This window comes from Tamandua tetradactyla, chromosome 9, assembly GCF_023851605.1.
Source record: "Tamandua tetradactyla isolate mTamTet1 chromosome 9, mTamTet1.pri, whole genome shotgun sequence".
Taxonomy (NCBI): Eukaryota; Metazoa; Chordata; class Mammalia; order Pilosa; family Myrmecophagidae; genus Tamandua; species Tamandua tetradactyla.
Genome location: NC_135335.1, coordinates 102,079,408 through 102,104,700, shown reverse-complemented (window position 1 = coordinate 102,104,700; position 25,293 = coordinate 102,079,408). Strand labels below are relative to the sequence as shown.

At 35.6% G+C, this 25,293-nt stretch overlaps 1 protein-coding gene, 1 long non-coding RNA gene and 1 pseudogene across 13 annotated transcripts in view; 1 reads left to right on the top strand and 2 right to left on the bottom strand.

Moving 5' to 3' along the window:
* SLC38A9 (solute carrier family 38 member 9) overlaps positions 1-25,293 on the top strand; it is a 143,746-nt gene that overhangs the window by 55,510 nt on the left and 62,943 nt on the right. For 9 of the 12 annotated variants that reach the window (XR_013157976.1, XM_077117168.1, XM_077117165.1 and 6 more), the window contains one exon: positions 20,250-20,382. The exons of 2 other annotated variants lie outside the window; for them this stretch is intronic. Coding sequence is in view for 9 of the 10 variants with exons in the window: in XM_077117168.1 (XP_076973283.1) it covers positions 20,250-20,382 (133 nt within the window). In the remaining variant the exon portion in view is untranslated. Of the gene's footprint in view, positions 1-2,465; positions 2,577-20,249; positions 20,383-25,293 lie in introns of all 12 variants that reach the window. One more of the 12 variants, XM_077117166.1, reaches the window with a different exon arrangement.
* LOC143647318 (UAP56-interacting factor-like) lies at positions 10,916-11,968 on the bottom strand (annotated as a pseudogene).
* Positions 13,247-25,293, bottom strand: part of LOC143647319 (uncharacterized) — an 83,979-nt gene continuing 71,932 nt past the window's right edge. Inside the window, exon 3 of the long non-coding RNA XR_013157977.1 lies at positions 13,247-13,478. This is a non-coding gene — a long non-coding RNA (uncharacterized LOC143647319). The remainder of the gene's footprint in view (positions 13,479-25,293) is intronic.

Below are 25,293 nucleotides of genomic sequence, written 5' to 3'. Positions count from 1 at the left end.
ATTACAATCCAAAAGTACAATAATATAGGATTTTATGTTTATCTATGAAGTTACCTTTGCCAGTGTTCTTTGTTCCTTCATATGGTTTTGAGTTACTATCTAGTGTTCTTTTATTTCAACTTGAAGGACTCCTTTTAGCATTTCTTATAGGGCAGGTCTTCTGGTAGTGAATTCTTTCAACTTTTATCTGTAAATGTCTTAATTTCTCATTTGTGAAGGATAATTTTGCCAGAAATAGAATTCTTGGTTGACAAGCCTTTTTTTTTCTTTAAATATGTCATTCCACGTTGATTTGAAGTCTTTGACTAATTGTTCCAACATATGAGCTTCCTCAGAAATGACTTCTGGCAAATGCTTTTCCCCCTGTGAATGGGCCATAAAACAGTTTCCTGTTTTATTGTATATGTTGTAATTTTTAGTTAAGCACTGGACATTCTGAGTATTATCTTGTTATAACTGAAATTCTTCCATTCCTCTGATATTGCTGGTTTTGTTTTTCTTGTTGTTGACTGGAACCATCAATTTGAAATTTTTTCCAAACTGTTTTTGCTCCCAAATGGGGACTGGAAAGGGAAAAGAAGGGGAAAAAATTAGGTACTGCCCCTTGAAGATTCCTCTTCCACTTTTGCTTTAGAGAGGTTAGTACAATGGCAACTGTCAGAGCCAGCCCCACAGTGATCTGAAGTAGTTGATTAAAAGCCATAATCAGTGATCAGACCACACACTCGCTCTCCAGTTTTGGGGGGATCACATCCTTATAGCCCATCCTGCACAAGGAGGCTGTACCAGGAGCCCAGGCTATCTTCCCTGCTGCTTTCTCCTCACGGTCAGGGGTAGAGAAGGTAGTCTTGCACCGAGGGTGAAATTCAGATCTTTACTGCAGTTTACCAGCTTCTTCCTCCAGCTCTTCCCTGGATGCTGCACTAGTAGTGTTCCACTCCTCATGAGAGTTCCAAAATAGTGGACTCAGACCATTCCTTCTAGTTCAATAATTGTTTAGATGAAGGAACTGATTCTTGGATCTTCCTACTCCTCTATCTTCCCACAATCCTATTCTATTGTTTATTCTAACACTAGTTTTTATCTGTGTCTAAATACCTCTGTTCATTTACTTATACTTCATAGGCAGAATGACTTCTGATCGTCCCTTAAATTCTACTTATTTCTTATAAATAGATGTTGGCATCGGTCTACCTCATCCAGTCTTTGAGTGTACCTGTGCCTGAGTGTTTACATATTAAAAACATAGTTTTTATTATAAGCTACTTTCATTTTGTTTGTAATTAGAGAACTATTTTAATTTTTTTAAAGATTATGTCTGTAGGTAGATTATATTTTCTGGTAATTTTATTCAGGTTAGTAAATGGAATGTTAAAAGTAATTGCTATACTGAATGATCCTTGATGGAATTATGTGGTGCAAAATAAGCCGAAAACAAAAGGACAAGTATTGTATGGCCTCTTTCAGAAAATACTAAGTTGGAGCCTAGATTGTAAGCTCTTGTAGTAGTCACATCTATTCCTGAGCTTTAAGTTTTATTTCTAGATTCTGAGATCCTGTGTGATATGTGTGTATAACCTGGTATTTCCCTGGAACTTTCAGTACCTATGTGACACCTAAGACTCAAGGTTGGAGTTCTGGCTCTCTGAAAGTCGGCATTGCTACACACAACAACTTTTAAAGACCCTGAAAAAGAGATGAGGCTTCAACTATAGATAAGAACAAAGCCAATCTGGTTGGAACCAAAGTAAATCAGAATACAAGGGGAAAGGATGACAGTTTTCTAGTTTAGAACCTCACCTACTATATGAGACCAAAGGAAAAGAGCTTTATTTTTGTCCCAAACCTAAATTTTATGTAGTACACAATCTAACTCAACTGTCTGGATAGTTCATTTAAACAATCCAAATACACGGAAACCAGAATGGGAACAAGGGCTTGGGATTCTGTATAGCTTAATGTAATACTTGGGTACATCCCAGAATATGTTGGGCTGATAGTTTTTAAATATTGGCAAAGACCCTTGAAGATAGAGATTATTCTTACACATTATATATATATCCCCTTCTTAGTTTAAGGTGTGTTAGGGAGGCTGGAGGGAAATGCGTGAAACTGTAGAGCTGTGTTCCAGTACCCACGTTGCTTGAAGATGATTGTATAATGACATAGCTTTGGAATGTGACTGTGTGTTCATGAAAACCTTGTTCTCATGCTTCTTTTATCTACGATATGGGCAAATGAGTAAAACATTTGGATTAAAAATAAATAGTAGGGGAAACAAATGTTAAAATAAATTGAGTAGATTGAAATACTAATGATCAATGAAAGGGAGTGGTAAGGGGTATAGAAAAAAAATAAGGGAACAAGGGTTAAAATATATTGGGTAGGTAGTCAATGAGAGGGAGGGGTAAGGTGTATGGTATATATGAGGTTTTTTTTTTCCCTTTTTATTTCTTTTTCTGTAGTGGTGCAAATATTCTAAGAAATGATCGTGAAGAATATACAACTATGTGGTAATACTGTGAGTCACTGATTATATGTGAAGAATGGAATGTTCATATGTTAAGAATGTTTAGGTTTGTATGTTATGTTTTGTCAATAAAAAATAAATTAAAAAAAAGGAAAGTGAAAAGACAACCCCCCCCCCCCCACACACACACACACACACACTAAAAGTCTCTTGAAGGATTGGAGAGAAAAGATGGAACTATTAAACTTTCCCACTGAGGGAATCCCTGATACTGTCTCTAACATTAGGGACTCCCAAGGTAATAGGCCAAGCCCCTGATCTTGAGCCTTGCCCGTATGAAAGTTATTTCTGTAGCAGAAAGTTAGAATGTACATGACCCATGTATCCCTAAAGATTGGGAGAAGGATCAAAGGAAAAGGAGTTACAACAGAGAAGTTGGGATTTAACAAATGAGTATGGTAACTGAATCCTTATATTGATATTTCCTTTTAGTCTCCAATGTCTTGGAGCAGCTAGAAGGAAAAAACTGAAATTTTGGAATTGTAACTGTACCAAACTTTGAAATCTGTTCTATAACTACTTGTTAAAATGTGCTTTGAAATGTATTGCTTATATACATATATATATGTTACATTTCACAATAAAAAAGGTAATAATTGCTATAAAAAGGGAATAACCCACATGCATTGCTGGTGAGATAGAAACATTGTGGAACCGCTTTTGAAAACGGTTTGACAATTTTCCAAAATGTTAATATAGAGTTGCCATATGACTTGGTAGTTCCGCTGCTGATGTTTACCCAAGAGAAGTGAAAATCTATATCCACATAAGACTTGTATACAAATGTTCATAGCATTCATAATAGCCAAAAAAAGTAGAAACAACCCAAATGTCCATTAACTGATTAATAGATAAATAAAATGTGTTATATCCATACAATGGAATGAGTTTTAATACATTATGGATGCTGAGTCCCAGCTCATTCTAGGATTTCTCTCCCACATTGCCAGGCAGGTTCGTATCCCTCGGAGTCATGTCACACATACAGAGGGGAAGGGCAGTGAGTTTGCTTGTCATGTTGGCTGAGAGAGAGGCCACATCAAAGCAACAAAAGAGGTTCTCTGGGGGTGACTCTTAGGCCTAATTTTAAGTACACTTAGCCTGTCCTTTGTGGGTTTAAGTTTCATATGAACAAACTCCAAGATTGAGGGCTCAGCCTATTGCTTTGGTTATCCCCACTACTTGTGAGAATATCAGGAATTGTCCACATGGGGAAGTTGAATTTTCCCCCTTTTCAAGCCATTCCCCCAAGGGGACTTTGCAAATACTTTTTTATTCACTGTCCAAATCACTCTGGAATTTATCAGGGCATCACTCTGGACAAACCTACAAAATCTCTTGCCCTAATGAAGGTTCCATGTACTTATGGTGTTCAATTAAGCTGTCCACATAAATTATATTAGAAAATACACTAATCAAATTATAAATTTTGTACCAAATAAACATTTTTTGCTCTAGTCTTACATACAAGTTTAAGTTTTAAAATATGAATTACCATCTATTTTCGACACCCTGCAATATTGACATTCCTTTGTTCTTCCTCATGCAAATACGTTTTTTAATTTGTACATTTAGTCACTGTCATTGTACACTGTAGGCATTCCTAGATTATACCATCTCAGTCTTTATGTCTAGTTTAGTTTTTAATGTGTAGAAGGTAGATTTTGCAAGGGACTAAGCTAGATGAGGCATAAGGGCATCCAGTAACAAAGATTTGTAAAGGAAAAACCCATTCAGATGCTCTCTGACATAAATCTGGTAAGGGCTAATCCTCTTTGGCCACCAGAAATTGGACAGGGATCCTTTTTTCCGCTCTGTGTCCCTGAAGTGGCCTTCATTGATATAAGTCAGGAGTCAGCAGACTTTTTCTGTAAAGGACCAAATGGTAAATATTTTAAGTTTTGTGGGCCTTGTGGACTCAACTCTGCCATTGTAGGGTAAAAGCAGACATACATAGTATATAATCAATTCAATCTGACTGTGTTCCAATAAAACTTTATTTACAAAAACAGGCCGCACGCTGGGTTTGTCCCAACTGCTGATGTTTGTTGATCCCCTGTCTGCAAGGAGAGGCTCCAGGGTGTCAGGTGTAAGCAAGCATAGGGGCTGGTTGCTTCCAACTGCTGTGACCCCTAGGGATACCTCTTCTCTTGTTTCTGAAGAAATTAGAAAAGTAAGGCTCATACTTCTTAATTTCACTTTACCCTGTAATTGCTTCTAATAAAAATGTTTTGATCAAAATTATTCTGATCAAAATGGCCATTTGAACAACAAACAATCTCCCAGCCTCTCTTTAACCCTCATGCCCCTGAAGCAAACCTGCAGTTCTTTGGCAAGGTTATCCAAAGATATTAACTAACATAAGCTCCAGAGGTAGAGACTGAGGCTAAGAAGGACAGATAAGGGAAAAGTACCATGTTTTAAGGAGTGATAAAAAGTTTCACGATAAAAATTGTCCTTAAGAATCACTGGAATGTGAAAAAAAAGTTATAAGCATCTTCCTGTATTAAGATTTCTTTAGAAACACATCTAAAATATTTGTATTATTTAAATGTACCATAATAAATTGATAGGTTTGAATCTTAAACTGTTTACAATTTTAATTATTTTAACTAATGCTGTTAGATTAGATCTTTCCTTTCTAAATAATTTTATACCATATTTTGATTTCCTTATAAGGGCCTTAGAAGTATAATTTAGAACATAAGTGTAATGATACATATAGTCAAATTGCTTTATATAAAAATTGTGCCAATTTATATTCCCTACCAGCAGTGTATGAAAGTTCCTGTTTGAACATACCCTTCTTAGCCCTGTTATTTTCTTTTTTCCTAAAATATTTCTTCTTATAATTTATGAAACTCCTATATGTAAAAGTTAGTTGATAGGCACGAGTTTGCAAGAAAGGTTTCATGCTGGACTCTTACCTTTCTCAGTCTGTTCTGTTATTGGGATTGGTCTGTTGAGTAACACGCCATGTAACTGGCAATGGATTCTGGTCAGGCTGCTACTCAGTATTTGCCATTTGGGTTGAAAATGTAGCCACTGTCACCCGAGTAACCAGTTTGTGCAGACCATTTGAGCTATGTCTTTCTAATGGTAAAGTAGACATTTTAACTAGCCCATTTGTCTTTCTTCAGAGCCACAGTAAAGATTTCTAAGGCTTGATGTGTAGAAATCTTTCTTAAGTCACTGGAAAAGAATGAGAAATAGGTTCTTTTTCTTTGGTGATCTGTTTAAAAAATTTTGTGTTCTCAGTTGAATATGGATTTGTTTTTTTGTGCGTTTTCGGTTTTTAGATATTTGAATTCAGATACTAAAGAAAGTAATTTTAGTATTCATTTGGAGAACTACATGTATACATTAAAAATAAGATATACCTCGATATATGTTTACTGGATTCTTAAAATTCTTTTATCATCTTTTCACCTTTTTTTTTTTTCATGTGAAAACTATAACATTTTATTTTTTAAAAATGAACAGCTTCAGGGTGCACGGGTGGTTCAGTGGTAGAATGCTTGTCTTCCATGTAGGAGACCCAGGTTCAATTCCTGGACCATGTACCTATTTAAAAAAAAAAAATGGACAGCTTCAGAATAAATCTAAAATGTAACCTTTTCAAAAACACCAAAAAGTATAGGTAAAGCACCTCCTCATTAAATACAGACTTTTGTTTTGTGATGCTCTGCATCAATGTTTTGAATACCTTGATGCAGAGGGAATTTTAAGTTGCATCCTATTTTAAAAAAACAAAAAATCTTTAGAAATAAAAAAGGATGACTACAAACCACATTACAGCTAAAATTCCAAGAAAAGAAATTTTTCCTCCACCAAGGCATATTCTTTTGTGTATATACAACATGCTAGCACTCAGTTTTAATTTAGTTGTACCAAAGGCAAAATTTTATATTTAAAAAGAAAATTAAATTACAGATGCACAAAAAGCATAAGTTTAATATACCAAAGGCATTTTGTTGTTTGATGTACTTAATATCAATATTTGGGGCAATTTTTAAGGTTTAAAAAAAAGGCATCAATAATAGCTCTGTATAATATTTTACATAACAGGAAAATGAAAACTACCTTCACACCATATTTTCACAAATTATTCTAAAGACAGCAAACTCATGTTCAGTTTTTTCCTTTGCTTTAAAATAAGCTACCAGTAATTCTAACCAGTAAATGTATTGTTCCTGGACCAAATACAAACATTCATACTTGCAAGAATGTTTTACAAATGTACTTTGGCCTCTACAAAAAGCATAAAATAGCTAAGGAGAGATTAGAGTTTATTTTCAAATACTGTGACTGACTTCCAAAAATCCTTTATCAGTAGGAGTATTTTCAAAATACTGGATAGTTAGGATCAGATTTAATTCTTTGGTATAAACATGAAACTGTTAATGACAGCTTTCCAAGGCTTCTGAATAAACCAATAATAAACCCAAGGAGCATGTGTGACAATGAAATCTAGTATACAATGCAAGACAGGCAAGAGTGATAAAGTAAGTGTTTTTTTTTAATAGGAAAAGTAAACACTAATATTGTACTCTAGAGAAACTAACACACATTTAGAGAAAACCAAGAGGTCAAGCTTTGTAATGACCAGAATTGTAACTTGTAGCTGGAATATTTTGCTGCATTTTGGCATTATACTGTAACTTACAGTATACAGCTATCTAGGGACTCTAAGATCTTGGCATAAAAGTCTAAGTCCCTGCACCATGCCAGAAGAGGGAAAAACCAAATTGTTTCCCCCCCCACCAACCGCCTGAACTTTATACCATAAATTAAATCAGAGTGAGAGATATAAAGCAAGGTTGTAACGCAGCTCTCTTATCACTTTTGCATTATTTTCCTTTGTGACATAGACAAGTATATTTTTGGTTTTGGAGTAGAATACTACTTAATTAAGCAAACTTAAAAGCTTTTAATATCAACTTTTTTAATAAGAAGAAAAATTAATAACTTTATGGTTATTAATTTTACTACCAAAAAATGTAAGAAACTCAGTCTATTTTTTAAAAATTTTTTTTATTAATCAAAAAAAAGAAAAGAAATTAACACAACATTTAGAAATCATTCCATTCTACACATGCCCTCAGTAATTCTTAGTATCATCACGTAGATGTATGATCATCATTTCTTAGTACATTTGCATCGATTTAGGAAAAGAACTAGCAAAACAGCAGAAAAAGATATAGAATGTTAATATAGAGAAGAGAATTAAAATAATAATACTAATAAAAATATATATATATATATATAAAAAGGAAAAAGAAAAAAAACAAAAACGAAAGATACAAACACACAAACAAACAAACAAAAAACCATATTTCAGGTGCAGCTTCATTCAGTGTTCCAACCTAGTTACATTACACTTAGGTATTATTGTGCTGTCCATTCTTGAGTTTTTGTATCTAGTCCTGTTGTACAGTCTGTATCCCTTCAGCTCCAATTACCCACTATCTTACCCCGTTTCTAACTCCTGCTGGTCTCCATTACCAATGATATATTCCAAGCTGATTCTCGAATGTCGGTTCACATCAGTGGGACCTTACAGTATTTGTCCTTTAGTTTTGGGCTAGACTCACTCAGCATAATGTTCTCTAGGTCCATCCATGTTATTACATGCTTCACAAGCTTAGTCCGTCTTAAAGCTGCATAATATTCCATCGTAGGCATACGCCACAGTTTGTTTAGCCACCCGTCTGCCGATGGACATTTTGGCTGTTTCCATCTCTTTGCAATTGTAGATAATGCTGCTATAAACACTGGTGTGCAAATGTCCGTCCGTGTCTTTGCCCTTAAGTCCTTTGAGTAGATACCCAGCAGTGGTATTGCTGGGTCGTAATCCATTCTGCCATTCTATGTCTTTTGATTGTGAAATTCAGTCCATTAACTTTTAGTGTTATTACTGTTTGGATAATATTTTCCTCTACCATTTTGGCTTTTGTATTATATATATCATATCTGATTTTCCTTCTTTCTACACTTTACTCCATACCTCTCTCTTCTGTCTTTTCGTATCTGATTCTAGTGCTCCCTTTAGTATTTCTTGCAGAGCTGGTCTCTTGGTCACAAATTCTCTCAGTGACTTTTTGTCTATAAATGTTTTAATTTCTCCTTCATTTTTGAAGGACAATTTTGCTGGATATAGGAGTCTTGGTTGGCAGTTTTTCTCTTTTAGTAATTTAAATATATCATCCCACTGTCTTCTAGCTTCCATGGTTTCTGCTGAGAAATCTACACATAGTCTTATCGGGTTTCCCTTGTATGTGACAGATTGTTTTTCTCTTGCTGCTTTCAAGATCCTCTCTTTCTCATTGACCTCTGACATTCTAACTAGTAAACGTCTTGGAGAACGCCTATTTGGGTCTATTCTCTTTGGGGTGCGCTGCACTTCTTGGATCTGTAAATTTAGGTCTTTCATAAGAGTTGGGAAATTTTCAGTGATAATTTCTTCCATTAGTTTTTCTCCTCCTTTTCCCTTCTCTTCTCCTTCTGGGACACCCACAACACGTATATTTGTGCGCTTCGTATTGTCATTCAGTTCCCTGATCCCCTGCTCAAGTTTTTCCATTCTTTTCCCTATAGTTTCTGTTTCTTTTTGGAATTCAGATGTTCCATCCTCCAGTTCACTAATTGTAGCTTCTGTCTCTTTAGATCTACCATTGTAGGTATCCATTGTTTTTTCCATTTTTTCTTCTTTGTCCTTCACTCCCATAAGTTCTGTGATTTGTTTTTTCAGATTTTCTATTTCTTCTTTTTGTTCAGCCCATGTCTTCTTCATGTCCTCCCTCAATTTATTGATTTGGTTTTTGAAGAGTTTTTCCATTTCTGTTCGTATATTCAGCATTAGTTGTCTCAGCTCCTGTATCTCATTTGAACTATTGGTTTGTTCCTTTGACTGGGCCATATCTTCAATTTTCCAAGCGTCATCCATTATTTTCTGCTGGTGTCTGGGCATTTGATCAGATTTCCCTGGGTGTGAGACCCAGCTGGTTGAAAGGTTTTTCTGTGAAATCTCTGGGCTCTGTTTTTCTTTTCCTGCCCAGTAGGTGGCGCTCGTGGCGCTCATCTGTCTGCGGGGCAGTCGGCCAGGGAAACCGCACGTGGAGGCGGGGGTTGCTGGCCGCTGCGGCTTGGGGGAGTGCCGGTCCAAATTGCCCAGCTGGCCCGAGATGCCAAGTGTGACGGGAGGGCCCCGCTATCCAACGTTCCCAGTCAGACCGGGAGCCACGTGCGTGGAGGGGATCCCAGTCGCCAGCCGCCCCGGCCGGGAAAACGCGCGCCCCTCGGGTATCTCACCGCAGCAGATTCTCCCTGCCCGTTCAGCCATTCCAGAATGGGGTACGCTGTCTTTTTGGTCTCTGTCATGACTCCGGGAGCTGTTTTGTATTGTTTCGGTTTCTTTAGTTGCTTTTCTGGAGGAGGAACTAAGACCCGTCCGTCTTACTAAGCCGCCATCTTCTCTGGAAGTCCCAACTCAGTCTATTTTAATAATTATAGTTCTTTTAAATATCATTTGAAAAATACTTTGTGGACACTGGGCCCAAGACTATACTGTGTCCAAACAGAATACCTCTGACCTGGATTTTGAAGTTTGTCATCATTATCTGTTCTTCAGCCTGCTACTTCGTCTCAAGCTTTCTTCATTTACTAAACACAAACTGTAAGATTTTTTACATTGGACCTTCTCCTATAAGGCCCTATCAGATAACTTTGTAAGATGCGTTTACAGTCTTTGAACACCAGTATCTTAAACTGAGATTAATGCCTTGAGTCGTATTTCTTACTAAAAGTTTTTTATTAAAAGATTTACCATTCTGAGGAATTAACCTAACACTACCTGAAAAAAAGAACTGAGTTACAGATATTCCCCTAAACTTAAAACCCCAACTGGAATTCTAATTAATTTTTTAAAACATTTTTACTGAAGAAAAGGCAACTGTACTTATTATGTCAACACTATTAAAGTGTAAGTAACAGTAACAAAGGAACCTACTCATATTTCCAAAGGCCAAGATTTACCATGGCAAAGTCTGAAAAATAGGCAAAGGAGACAAGATTCTAAATATCACTATCATAAAAATAATTGATTTCTATCTTTGTCTTACTTCTACAGCATGAGGAACCAAAGAACTCAAATAGAGGATTTTCTGCTGAGCCAATCATGAAAATTTTTAGAATAGATAAGTATATATTCCCTGTTATTCTTTTAGGGGATTATTTTATACATGTTTTTTAAGAACTTCAAAAATAAAAATAAAGAGTTACTCAGCTTTGTGAATATTTTGCAATAAATTTTCTTGAATTTCTATGACAGACTCTTCGAACAATTTTTCAAATAGAGCTGCTGTCACTCAAAATGTCCCTTTTGATGTGGTATCTACCCCAGGACTACAAAGTGGCTTCCTCCTTTGTTGAATGTAAGAGTGGCTTTTTGTTGCTTCAGGATCCCAAATCGCTCATTCAAAGTCATCCCTGTCTGTTTTCCAACACAATTAATGTCAAATCATAGGAATATACCTTTAGGAATCTTTTTTATGTGATTGTTCTCACTTTGCCAAGAATGAGGGTAAAGCAGTACGACTTAATCACAGTTTCTGGATTACTGGGTACAGTTAAAATTACTCCATTTGTCATGGAACGAATTTGCAAATTTGCACCATTTGCAAATTCTCTTTGCTGCTACATTGTCTAGCAGTCATTCTGTGTTCAACTGAGCCTGAACCTTCAGGCCTCTTCTGAAAAGGAAAGTTGCCTGATGCATGTCTTTCTGATGGCTTAATTTATTTCCACTTATGGTAAAATTGGCTGGAATATTGTTTTTTCTGTTGAATTGGTTAGGGCTCTTAAGAACAGCAACTGATTCCTCTGCACTTCATTTTGTCTCAGGTTTGCCTTCCTTTTTTTGTTTCTCTTTTTTTGGGGGGGAGGCATGGTCCGGAATCGAACCCTGGTCTCCAGCATCGAAGGCGAGCATTCTGCCACTGAACTACCCATGAACCCAACCTTCCTTTTTAACACAGGAAAATATCTCTATATATTCTTGTCACTTAGAGGTGGTCAACTCATAGAACTAATTCCTTTTAGAATTCCAGTTGCTTTCCTAGCTGCAAGGCCAGTGATAACCCCATAGGGATGTCTCTTTCCAGGTATGACTCTTCCTCTACAGCCCAAACTTTTCTTACCAAAACAGAATTCTGTTGGATTCCCCATCATATTCTCATCCAGAATTGCACTTACCACTTTGTTGGAGTCTTCTATTTAGTCTTGGAAATTTTGCTTCTTTTCTTCCTTTCAGTTCAATTTGATTATATCATCCAAAGATGTATCGATTCTCGATTCTGTCAAGGTTTTCATTGCTGCAGGTTTTCAGAGGTGGTACCAGACTGTCGTGGTTCCCACTAACCGGATACCAAACCGCTTCATAACTGAAGATGAATTACTGAAACAGTCAACAGGGCTTCACTTTTTAATGGAAGGAAATTCTAGTCGTAATGTCAGCCTGGCATTTTTTCTCCTTCTTCCCCACTTTGTATGTGTGTGTGATGTGTGTCGGGGGAGGGTAGGGAGAGTTACATTGCAAAACCAGAAATTTTATTTTTTCCAGAAATTCTTTTGGTAGATTTGTGTAAGAAAAAGAGTAATAATTGACATGATATTACAAGTTGAAGTTTACCCTTTATATATAATTAAGACAAGGTCTTTATATCAGCATTTTAAACTAATACTCTTCTAATTTATTATACCTAAGTAAATTGAGACTATTTTGGCACCCTCATAAAGTAGATAAAAGGAGAAGCTGCCCTCTTGGACATTTTATCCATATTCCTAATCTTCCTTTATGGAATGTCACTCACCATTTCCCTCTTGGAATTGCTTTTTCTAGATGGAAATGGGACAAGATGATGGTGTGGAGTTCCTATTTTACATTAACCTATAGAAAAACTGAAGAACTGTTATTTTGGTATTTATTTACCAGGACTTCTTAACTTGGTTAAAATGTCCCTGGTGTTTGTATTAATTCTTTTTTTTTTGCATGGGGAGGCCCTGGGAATTGAACCTGGGTCTCCAGCATGGCAGGCAAGAATTCTGCCACTGAGTCACCCTTGTGCCGCCCTGATACTTTTTTTAAAAGCTTGCATTTCTGTTACTGATCATTTTGTAGTCATAAAATCAGAGATGATTTATCTCCAGGACAGAAATAAAACAATGCTTTGTAGATTTTTTTTTAAAACCATAATTTAAAAAGCACCAGTTTCTTTAAAAAGAATCTTGAAATTCATTCTTAGCAGAATTTGAACTTAATTAAGATATATGGGTCTAAGATTTAATATTCAGTTCAAGTTCTTTGTCATATTCTATTGATGAAGTTGTTTACCTCTGAAACTAAATAACAGTTTAGAATTCTAAAATTGGGATCCTGTAACTTTCAACCAAATGATTATTTACATTTGATTTTTCCCTTTATAGGGCAATAGTATCCAAACTTCTTAAATCATACCACTCTTTTCAGTAAAAAAAATAAATAAAAATTGAGACTGCATATATATGTGTGTGTCTATACATATCAATAGTTGCAAATTATATACATGTACTTCTATACTTATGTTAAGTATGTTTCCATTAAGAAATGTTAATAAAAGTAGAAAATTTAAAGTTATAAAAAGATGTAGTGAACAATCTTAATAAAGTTAACTTTGAATATTTATTAACAGTACATTTAAAATTTGTTTTCATTTTAAAATATCCATAAAAATTGAATATGCTTTATTAATTTTGAAAATTATATAACACTGTGACATTCATTCTAAGTTCTTTTCAGTCTCGTCCAACAATTTATGTGGAAATTTTGTTGAAATCTGCCTGGTAACTTTTCATCCTCCATAATTGTACTGGGACGAATAAGGTTCCTCCAAAATTCATGTCCATCTGGAACCTGTGAATGTGACAGTAAATAGGCTTTTTTGTAAATATAATAAAGTTAGGATGAGGATATACTGGATTAGGATAGGCTCTAATCCAATAACTGGTGTCTTTATAAAAAAAAGAAGAAAATTTGGCCACAGAGAGATGGAAATACACAGAGAGAACACCATGTGATGACAGAGGCAAAGATTGGAGAAATATGTCTACAAGCCATGGAATGCTAAGAATTGTCGGCAGCCATTGGAAGCTAAGAGAGGGGCCTGCCACAGATTTTTGCTCAGAACCCCAGGATGAACCAACTCTGCCAACTGGGATTTTTTTCTTCTTTTTTTTGCATGGGCAGGCTCCGGGAATCAAACCCGGGTCTCCAGCATAGCAGGCAAGAATTCTGCCACTGAGCAACCATTGCACCACCCCCTGCCAACAACATCTTACTTTCAGATTTCTTATTTTCAGAACTGTGAGATGATAGATTTCTTCTGTTTTTGTGTTACTCAGTTTTTGGTCATTTGTGACTGCAGCCCTAGGAAATTAATATAGACTTTGGTACTGAGAAGTAAGGTGCCAAGGGTTACCAGCAGCCACCAGGAGACCAGAAACTAGGAGAGTGGCATAGAATGGATTTTCCCTTGGAGTTTCCAGAATGAACTAACCCTACTGATACCTTAATTTTGGACTGTTACTCTCTAGAACCATGAGAGAATAATTTCTATTGTTTTAAACTACTCAGTTCATGGTCATTTGTTATGGCAACTCTAGGAAACTTAATACAGTGGTATCAGTTAATTCTTACATTTGGTGATTGCAGCACTAGTTTATGTATTCCAGTATTCTGGTATTTCATGCTGTTTTTAAAGTTCAAAATGCTAATGTTGGTCTAATACTGTTAATTTGGAAACTGCCAGTAGCTTGTTCACCTTTTTTTGGTTCTTTCTCCAATCTATTCCTCAATTTCTCCTCTCCCCTTCCCCCTTTTCTAGTTCTCTGACTTCTCCATTCTTGACCCTCTCCTAGCTCTGCTTTAATACTCACTTCCAAAAACTATCATCCCCTCCCCAACTCACACACTCCTACAGAACAGAAGAAGAGAAAAATAAGCATTGACTTGTCAGAAGGTGACAGATCTCTGTGCTGGGAAAAGGAGAGGAGTTAGTAAATGGAACCATCCTTTCCAAGTTAATTGGAAGAGAAATAAAACTGCTACAATCCAGTAGCTTCTAGCCAGAGTGGTGGAGGTGCCTACCTAGTCTGAAACTCCATTGATAGATACTAAACACTGCAGTAAGGTATCTGCTTGGAATGTACACTGGTTAGAAGGATATGAAAGGCAAAGAAGCACTGGATACAGTCACATCTAATGATTTACTTTAGAACTATAACTCTAATATTTTTATAATGTTTTATTGATGTTTACAATATTTATAAATTTTCATATTTAAAGTATTTTGAATATTTGCTTTCAAAATTTTTTAATGCTTTGTACTTCTGAACCCTTTTTATTGAAAATACTGGTATTAAGGCTTGTATTACACAAAATGACAAGCTATTAATGTTGTCGTTTGCCTTAGCATTGCAATTATTACTTTGATTTTTTTAATGTTTAATAATAGGTTCAAAGCCCATTTAAATTCTTCATTTAGAAGTTTTTAAATGTTAGAAAATTTTAAATCTTTTCTAGGATATATGCTGAGGAGTGGACTTGATTGTTAGTAATGTATGTATATAGTCAACTTAATTAGATTATTTTTTCCATGGGGGTTATTCCAATTTATGTTCCTAGTAGACTGTGTAAGAGTTTCTGTTGCTCTACCTCCTACCAGTTCTTGGTATTATTAGAATTTGAAGTTTTAGCCATTCTGGTAGATCTCATGTTTTTGCAAGAGAATGGGATTGGTAAAATGTTACTAGTGAATATTATAGGTGAATATTTTCATTCTGGCATTATAGGTGATTTTTATATATTTTTGTATACTTTTTCATAGTATTTACAACTTAGCTCTCCATTTACTACTCTATTGCTCTCATTCCCTTTTATAGAAAACTCCTTGCAAGGATTATCTATATTTACCACATTTAATTTTTTTCTTCTCATACTGTCTCTTAAACCCAATTCACTTAGCACAATTCACTGCTCACATCAAGGTCACCACTGACTTCCATTTTGCTAAATCCAGTTGGTCATTTCCTTGGTCAATCTTTATCTCACTTAACCTAGCAATAACATTTGCACAATTGATCATTCTACTCCTGAAAGCACTGCCTTTAATTGGTTTGAGAATACCACACTAGACCAGTTTTCTTCCGGTCACGTCTTCTTATTTTGTACAGCATTTGATTCTTTGATTTTTGCTTTCATCATTTTCCCTAGTATTTTTATTTTGAAAATTTTAAACCTACAGAAGAGTTGAAAGAATTCCCTTCATAATTTCTCATAAACCCTTTTTTTTTATGATTATAAAAGTAGTGGGCAGTGCAACAGTGGCTCAGTGGCAGAATTCTTCCCTGCCATGTCAGAGACCCAGGTTCAAATCCCAGAGTCTGCCCATTCCAAAAAAAAAAAAAAAAAGAGTCCAGGTTTTGATCATTATATTATGGCTGAGTGAAGGATATATGAGAAATCTCTGTACTATTTTTTCCAAATTTTTTTGGAAAATTATTTCAAAGTTAAGTTGTTTTTAAAAGAGTCATACAGGTTTATATCTTTATTTATTCACCAGATTTTGTTGAGTCCCTAGAATAGGTACTGTTCTAGGCCCTATGATACAGTAGTGAGCAAACTGACAAAAATTCCTACCTTTTTGGAGCTTATATTCTACTGGAAATAACCAGCAATAAATAAGAAGAGTAGTATAAATGCTGTGGTATAAGCTAAATAAGCAAGAAGATAGAAAAAGTGCTAAAGAAAAACCGTAAATGAGAGGAGGATTGGAAATGACAAAAGTGGAGGAGAGAGGTTGAAATTTTAAATATGGTGACCAAGGTAGTCCAGGGCCTCATTGAGAAGGGGCGTTTAAGGAAAGACCTGAAAGAAGTAAAGAAGCAAGCCATGAAAATATATAGGAGGAAGGCCTATAGGGCCTTTGTTTTTACCAGAAATTAATGACAGAGGCCCTGAAGTAGGCTTCTGAAGTAGGGTTCCTAGCATCGTTATCTTGCAGTGTTGGCAACCTGTAGTGTTTCTGGAATGGTGAGGAGGCTGTTGTGATTAGTGTGGTAGACCATGAGGCTCAAGAGATCGCATTTGGGGAGAGTATGATGCGGAGGAATTTGAATCAGGAGTTCAGTCTGGAGAGAACCATTGAGTACCATCAGCATGCACAGGATATTTAAAGTTATATGACCAGATCAACCCACCAGTGGAGTGAATGTAGACAGAGAACAGAAAATGTGTATGGGTTAATTATTCTAGGATTCTCTGACATTTAAAGGTTGGGGATATGGAAAGATAAGCAAAAGAGACTGAGACTGATGGTTCTTCCTTTTAGGATTAAGTCCTTTGTTGGTATTTAAGTCCTCCATATATTGGCTCAGATTTACCTCATTTCCTGCCACTTCTCTTTCCATTACTGATAGTTTTTTTGTTTGTTTGTTTTTTGCATGGGAGGGCACCGGGAAACAAAACTGATAGTTTTTTTAAAAATATCAAGCGCTCTCCTTTTGACTCTTTCCTCTTCTCCATATGTAACTCCATTTGGAATTGCATATTTATCTCCTCCAGTACATTAAGATCCTTGAAATTCTCTGTCTTATTTATTGTTTAATGTTTAGCAAAATGCTTAGTGCTTTGTTGTCCCTTAAATAATATTTTTAATAAAGTTGAGAGCCAATACAAATTGATTGACCTAAATAGAAGAAGAGCCTTATATAGGCTCAGCCTTTGAAGACACTGAATAAAGTTGGAATGTAGATCAGGTTTTTGTGATAGAGGATGTTGTATAGGCATCAAAGGAAGTGAGAAACATGTCAGCAAGTTAGAGATTACCAATATTTATCTAATATCAGCAAGGCATTTTTAGGCACAATTGCTTGGTTAACTTGTCAGTCTTCTTTGTTGAAGAGCTGCCTAGCAAATATACAGTGTTTTATCCAAGTAGGTAAGTTCCTTGGAGCTGTTTGTCATTTTGAATGTTAATTTGCATGAGTTTCTTTGAATACCTGATTCCTTTTTCATTTTCTTAACAAACTATCTCAGTCTTGCAGATATTTGAGTGCCTGAGCATTCAAAGGTATATTAATAAATGAACAGTTTTAAGCCAAAGGTGTCCATGTTGGATATGAACATTCTTAAGTGTCATGAAATTGTTATTAAACTTTAAAGAAACATATTTGGTCAGTAGGAGGGTGGAGACAGATTAAAAAGGCAAGAATTTTTAAGGAATTTAAGGAGTGGAACCCAGAAAATAAATTAGTTAGAAATATAGTTTCTGTGTTTATAAATGTATTAAATGAAAACATGGGAATTTGATTCACTTTTTAAATATTTTTAAAATTGGTGAATATTAAAAGCATTTTCTCTGTGGCATGACCATAAACATTTCTAATATTAGGCAGTTATAACTTCTACATGAAATATCATAATTTATTTTCAGTGTGGCAGAGTTGAACTATATTTCAGATGGGAGGTAAACATTGATAGGAAACAATCATCAGAGACTAATCAAAAGTAAAAAGTCCAAGTTTCAAAGGTTTTTTTATTCTGAAGTTTGGTCTCTATATAGTATTGTTTAATTTTAAATTTTTTTTAGATCCAGCTAAAGCTCAGTTTAGAAATGTAATTTATATTTTTGCTCTCTCAAATGAAGCTTTAAGCATATGTTTCTAATTATTCAGTTAAGATATGCTGAGTTGTATGTTTTTAAAGAGACTCTGTTTTGAAAAGATTCCAAAGTATTTGTTTAAACAGGCACTCGCCATCCCAATGAAAACTGTTGGAAAAAAAAAGCTTTCAGAGTCAGTCTGCTCTCAGGGTACCCAAGCCAACTGAACTGGTATAGTTAACACTTCTGTAAGAGGCCAGGAGCCAAGAAAGTTAGCATTCTTTGAACTGCTTTTCAGCATACCTTCAAACCAACTTAGTGGTTGATGTAATACCATTGAATTTTCAGAGTAAAAAGTTACGAGTAGAGCATCTGCATTTTTTCTATCAATATCATTCTTACCAGTCTGTTGTAGTAATCCATGATTAGTCTGAATCTCTGCCTTATGTGGCATTAAAGTTGTAATCCTTTTTCTTGAATTTTATGAGACATTGTCCTTTCTAAGCAGGAAGGGAAATATCCTGTCTTGTAACTCCAGATATGATTAAACTATCTCTGGTTATAAATACATTTTAGTGCCAGTGAATATCATTGTGAAGAGGTACATTATATAATGTACCCAAATGCCTTGGGAAGATTGAGCTATCTCAGGCTACCAAATTTATAATTAGGGATTATTTATTTAGCTTCTTTGATCTGACCCATTTTCATTGCATCCCGTTGAGCTTGATTGATAACACTTCATCCTTTTAACAGTTACATACTCAATTGTCCCACTAAGTGCTCTATTTTTATATCTGTTGAATTGAACTAGATAGTTCTCACCATATTTGAGTGTTATGGTAGAAAATAAATAGTAAAAGGAAGATCCAAAGACCCTGTGTAATAAAGCAGAGAGACAGGATTAAATTTAGCATCTGTACTACTATTTTTCTAACGTCACAGTTGGAAAAATAGCAGAAATGGAAATTTCAGTTGATTTTTTAAGTGCTTCCCACAAGATTAGATTAATACTACCTCCAGAAATCATTACTACCTTAATAATATTTTAAGCTTCTTTCATAACCATAAGTGTAAAGGAGTTATATAGAAACAATGATAAATCTCTGGTTTTTTCATCATTATTTGAATGTGTGTGTAGTCTTAAGTGGAAAATTAAATAAGAGATTTGAACATATTGTATTTATAACTTGCAGGGGTTCAGGAGTCAGCAGAGGAATGCAGTTCCTTCAAGGCAACTCTGACTGGTCTTTCCTTTTTGAAGTATATTACTAGAAGCTTAGAAATCAAATGGAGCAAATTTTAGTAAACAGCTGAAGAGCTTGATTACTAAAAATGATGATTGAACACCAGAATCTGCAGCTGATTGGGACACAGTCATATGAAGGAAGAGTACATACAGATAAAAGTCTAATAGGATATGTTACTGAAATCTAAGAAAAGTAGAATGAACCAAAATATCTTTAGTGTCCTGATGTCCTATTTGATACTGCTTTTAATAAGTCTCACAAGGGAAATGAGTGAGATCATTGATCCTTAGTACATGAACCAGGAAATAGGAATTCTGTTTATCATAGGAAGTAACTTTGGCCCATAGGGAAGGAGTAGAGGCTTTTCAGTAGAAGGACGGTTTTGTCTGTAATTTCTTTGACTTATTGCCAGAAGCTTTTTGAGAGAATATTCAAAGCTGTGTCTGTCTAAGTTTCATTGTTGACAACTGACAGCTGCTACACTTTTTATTCATAACTAGTTTAGGCTCTTTCTGTTATGTCTCTCCTATTGCAGAATTCCTTCAGATTAAAAAAAAAGTGGTTTAAAGTAAAAGTATTATACAAAAGCTTTATTCTTTGGATTGGATAATACTTCCTTTGTGGAATTTTTCCCCCCCACCAAAAGTGAGAAGTGAATGCTTTGCCTTGGTACATGCCATTTCTAATGGAGGACAAGATGTTATTTTCTTCAATGGCTGCCTTCCAGAATTTCTGGCTGAATGTTCTTTGTCAAGCATATATTCCCTTCCCTAGGCCTTTCTATATAGAGCCCACAAACATCGTCAATGTGAATGATGACATTCAGAGGGTTACTGACCATGCCTCTGCCATGAACAAGAGGATTCATTACTACAGCCGGCTCACCACTCCAGCAGACAAGGCACTGGTAAGGGACAAAGCATTACTAATAGCCTAATAGTAAATTGAAATGATCAGAGAACAACATAAGCCAGGGCAGCTCCCTATGGTCGAGCTTTTTGCTGGTCATATTCCAAGACCATTTCAGGTTAGTTCATTCTTATCTGGCTTGACAGAGATATTTGGAATATTCTCTATGTTGGCCATGTCCTGAAGATATTTTGAATTAAATTCTGCTTATCCACAATCCTCTGAAGAGAATATACTACCTCAAAGTGGCAGTTTAGGTCTTTATTAATAAATAGGTTCTGGTAAGTCTGTTCAAAACTTTTTTTGTTACAGAAGTTGTAGGTTTACAGAAAAATCATGCATTTCCACATACCACCCTATCAACACCTTGTATTGATGTGGTAAATTTGTTACAGTTGATGAAAGAATATTTTTGTAATTGTACTATTTGCTATAGTCCATGGTTTACATTAGGGTTCACTGTGTTGTACAGTCCTGTGGTGTTTTATGTTTTTAATTTGTTTCTCTTTCAACATATACAACTGAAAATCTCTCCCGTAGTACCACATGCAAATATATAATTCACTCCTGTTAACTATTTTCACAATATTGTACTACCATCACCACCATCCATTACTAAAACCTTTCTGTCATCCAAAATAGAAATTCTATACAATTTAAGCTATAACTCTACATTCTATAACACCAGTTACTAACTTTAAGAGTTTGCTTATTGTAGTTATTTCTTTTCAGTTATATCATACAATATTAGTTCTTTTGTATCTGGCTTATTTCACTCAGCATGGTGTCTAAAGTTTCATCCATGTTGACAGAGATATCAGAACTTTATATGACTGAGTAATATTCCATTGTGTGTGTGTGTGTGTGTGTGTATATACCGTATTTTGCACACCCTTGAGTTGCTTCCATCCTTGGGGAATTGTGACTGCTGCTACCATTAACATCAGTGTGCAAATATCTATATACCCAGATGTGAGAATGGTATGTGATAATTCTATACTTAACTTTTGGAGAAGCTGCCAAAATGTCTTCCACAGTGACTGTACCATTTTAAATCCTCACCAGTAATGAATAAGTATTCCTGTTTCTCTACATCGTCTCCCACCCTTGTAATTTTCCATTTTCTAAATAGTAGCCATTCTAATGGGTGTGCAATAGTATCTCGTTGTGGTTTTGATTTGCATTTCCTGAATGACTAATGATGTTGAATATCTTTTTATGTGTTTTTGGTCATTTGTATATATCTTCTTTGTAGAAATGTCTATTCAAGTCATCTGCCCATTTTTAAATTGGGTTATTTGTCTTTTTTTTTTTTTTAACATGGCCAGGCACTGGAAATCAAACCCGGGTCCTCTGACACGGCAGGCAAGCATTCTTGTGTGAATGTGTGGCCTGCCCACATTGTTTGTCTTTTTGTTACTGAGTTGTAGGATTTCTTTATATATTCTGGATATTGAACCTTTGTTGGATATGTGGTTTCCAAATTTCTTCTCCTATTGTGTAGGTTGCCATTTTACTTTGATGGTAAGATCCTTTGATGTGCAAAAGTCTGAAATTTTTATGAGATCCCATTTATCTGTTTTTTTTTCATTTCTTGCTTGTACTTTGGGTACAAAATCTGAGAAACCATCATCTAATACAAGATCTTGAAGATGTGTCCCTATTTCTTCTTCTACGAGTTTAATAGTTCTGGTTCTTCTGTTTAGGTCTTTGGTCCATTCTGAGTTGATTTTTATATATGATGTGAGGTCAAGGTCTGTCTTCATTCTTTGCCTATGGACATCAGTTTTTCCAGCACCATTTGTTAAGGAGACTATTGTTCCCAATTCAACGGACTTGGGGACCTTATCAAAAATCAGTTGGACATAAATGTTAGGGTTGATTTCTGAACTCTGAATATGATTCCATTGATCTATATGTATGTTCTTCTGCCAATACCATGCTGCTTTGATTGTTGTGGTTTTCTAATAAGTTTGAAGGTCGGAAAGTGTGAGTCCTACAACTTCGTTCTTCTATTTCAAGATGGCTTTGGCTATTCAGGACCTTTTACCCTGATTTTACCCTGATTGGCTTTTACATATCTACAAACATTGCTCTTGGAATTTTGCTTGAGATTGTGTTGAATCTGTAAATAACTCTAGGTAGAATTGATTTCTTAACAATTTTTAGTTTTCCAGTCCATGAACACAGGAAATTATTTAGGTATACTTTGATTTCTTTTAGCAGTGTTTTGTAGTTTTCCCTATATAAGTCTTTTATATTCTTGGTTTGACTTATTCCTAGATATTTGATTCTTTTGTTGCAATTGTAAATAGAATTTTTCTCTTGATCTTTTCTTCAGGTTGTTCATCACTAACATACAGAAATCCTACTGATTTTTGTGTGTTGATCGTGTACTCTGCCACTTTACTGAACTCAAAGCTGAACTCCCTCAACTTTTGTTTATCTAGGACTATATAATCTTTCATTTTTGAAAGAAATTCTTGCCAAATATAAAATTTGGGGATGACAATTGTTTTCTTTCAGCACTTTAAATATTTCCTACCACTGCTTTCTTGCCTCCATGGTTTCTGACAGGAAATTGGCACTTAATCTTACTGGGATTCCTTTGTTCATAGCATGTTGCTTTTTCTCTTGCTGGTCTGAGAGCACTCAGAGCATTGTACAATTTGATTACTATATATTTGGGTGTGATTCTCTTTGATTTTATCCTATATGGGGTTTTTTGGGCTTCTTGAAGGTGCATATCCATATCTTTTGTTAAATTCGGAAGTTTTCTGCCACTATTTCTTTGACTATTCCTTCTGCCCTTTCTCTCTTCTCCTTCTAGAACTCCCGTATACTAGTACACTTGATGATGCCCCACAGGTCTCTTAGGTTTTGTTCACTCTTTTATTCTTTTTTTCTTTCTGCTCCTCAGTGTGAATCATTTCAATTGTCTTGTCTTCCAGATCACTAATTCTTTCTTCTTCCACTTCCCATTTGCTGTTGCAACCCTGTAAGGAATTTTTCATTTCAGTGTTTGTGTTCTTCAGCTCCTATATTTCTGTTTGGTTCTTTTGGGGAAATCTCAAAGAGATTCCCATAATATCCATTCACTATTTTCCTTATCTCCTTTAATCCTTCCTATGTGTTTTTCTTTATATCCTTGGGCATATTGAGGATGATATTTTTTAAAGTCTCTGCCCAGTATATTCAGACTGTGGTATTCTTCCTTGATGGTTTCTGGATTTTTTTTATCATGTTCCTTTGGATGGACCATCATTTCCTGTTTCTTTGTCTTATAGTCTTTTCTTGTATACTGTGTACATTGTTATATTTTAAAGCATTAACTCTGAGAACCTGAGTTAAATACATAAGCCTGCGGTAAATGCAAAGCGCAAGGCCCCGTCTGTCATATCTGAGCCTGCATGGAGCTGCAGAACCTGCTTCTTTTCCTGGGCTTGTGCTTGCTCTTGGCCTTAGGAATTATAGTTTACAGGAGCTAAGTGAATGTTCTTTGAAATAGACTTTTGCTCCCTCCTGGGTGTTCCCTTGTGTGCCTTAGTGTAAGTAGTCCTCTGCTCCAGGCCACTTCAATTTAGTTGTTTCTCAGGCTTTCTCAGCTGTCTGCAAGCTGCTTCTCTACCCTCAGGACAAACATTGGATGGAAGAACCTACAATAAGTTCCCCAGCCCAGGTCCTCAGACTTCCACTGCATAAACTAGCACTGATAAACATGCACACCATTATGCACACTAGGGCCAGTCTGCTCCCTGTGGAACAGGGCCAGGGACCCGTAATGGGAGTACAATCTGGCTCCATCCCACATTATAGAGGGGCTGAGGGAGGGACTATCAAGGGCTCGGGAGCTTATTCTCTGGCTTTTAAAGCTCTGCTTTCTTGATGCAGTACTTGCCCAGATAATGCAGCCTTTTTAACTTTTCCTTGGTTTGGGGGAAGGTTACTATCTTTAAGATACCTCTGCTGCCGTTGCATAAAGGGGATTGAATTCCAGACCCCAGGGATTTGATGTAGCTAATAAAAAGTAGTGATTGGTGATCAGTGATCAGACCACAGCCCCCAGAATTTGGATGACTAGGTCTTTATGTTCCACTGTGGCCCAAGCTTCAGTCTCCACTGTTGCACACCATGAGGCTGCATGAGTAGGGATCTTAGCTGATGCAGGAGAGTGAAACTCACTTGTATTTACTGCAGTTTGTCAGCTTCTTCCTCCCTGGATGCTCTACAGTGTTCCACTACACTCCAGAGATTCAAAATACTTGGTTCGAATAGTTCCTGCCAGTTTAATAGTTGTTTTGATGGATTAGGCTGATTCCTGGAGCTTCCTACTTCTCCATTGTACCATAATATTCTCTCCTGTTCAGTTTTTAAGTTTGAAACTAGAAGGCAAAAAATGTTTTAGATATATTGTATAGAAGTGGGAAACTGATATATATGTGTATATATATACACATATATATACACACACACATACGTAATATTTTTCTATTTAGCAGTGTCCATTTATAAATCAAATACAGGGGTCATGGGGTATACACTAAATACTAAATATTTTAGGCCTTGCAGGCCACATACTAACACACTCTTCATTGTTTTTATTTTACAGTCATTTAAATATTTAAAACCCATTCTTAGCTCAGGGGCTATAATAAAGCAGGTTGAAGACCAGATTTGGCCCACTGTTTATCTCTGATCTTCTCAAATCTGTATTATTATTTTAGGATCAAAAATACATATTATTCATTAAGTTAGTTGATTTAAAATATCATGTGAGATATTCAGAAACTTAAAAGTTTAAAGAAACATTGAAATGTTTTAGGAGGAAAAATCTGATTTCTTTTAATAGGTACTCGTAGGAGAAAAGAAGGACGCTAACATTCATTAGATGTTTGCTGTAAGACAAGGA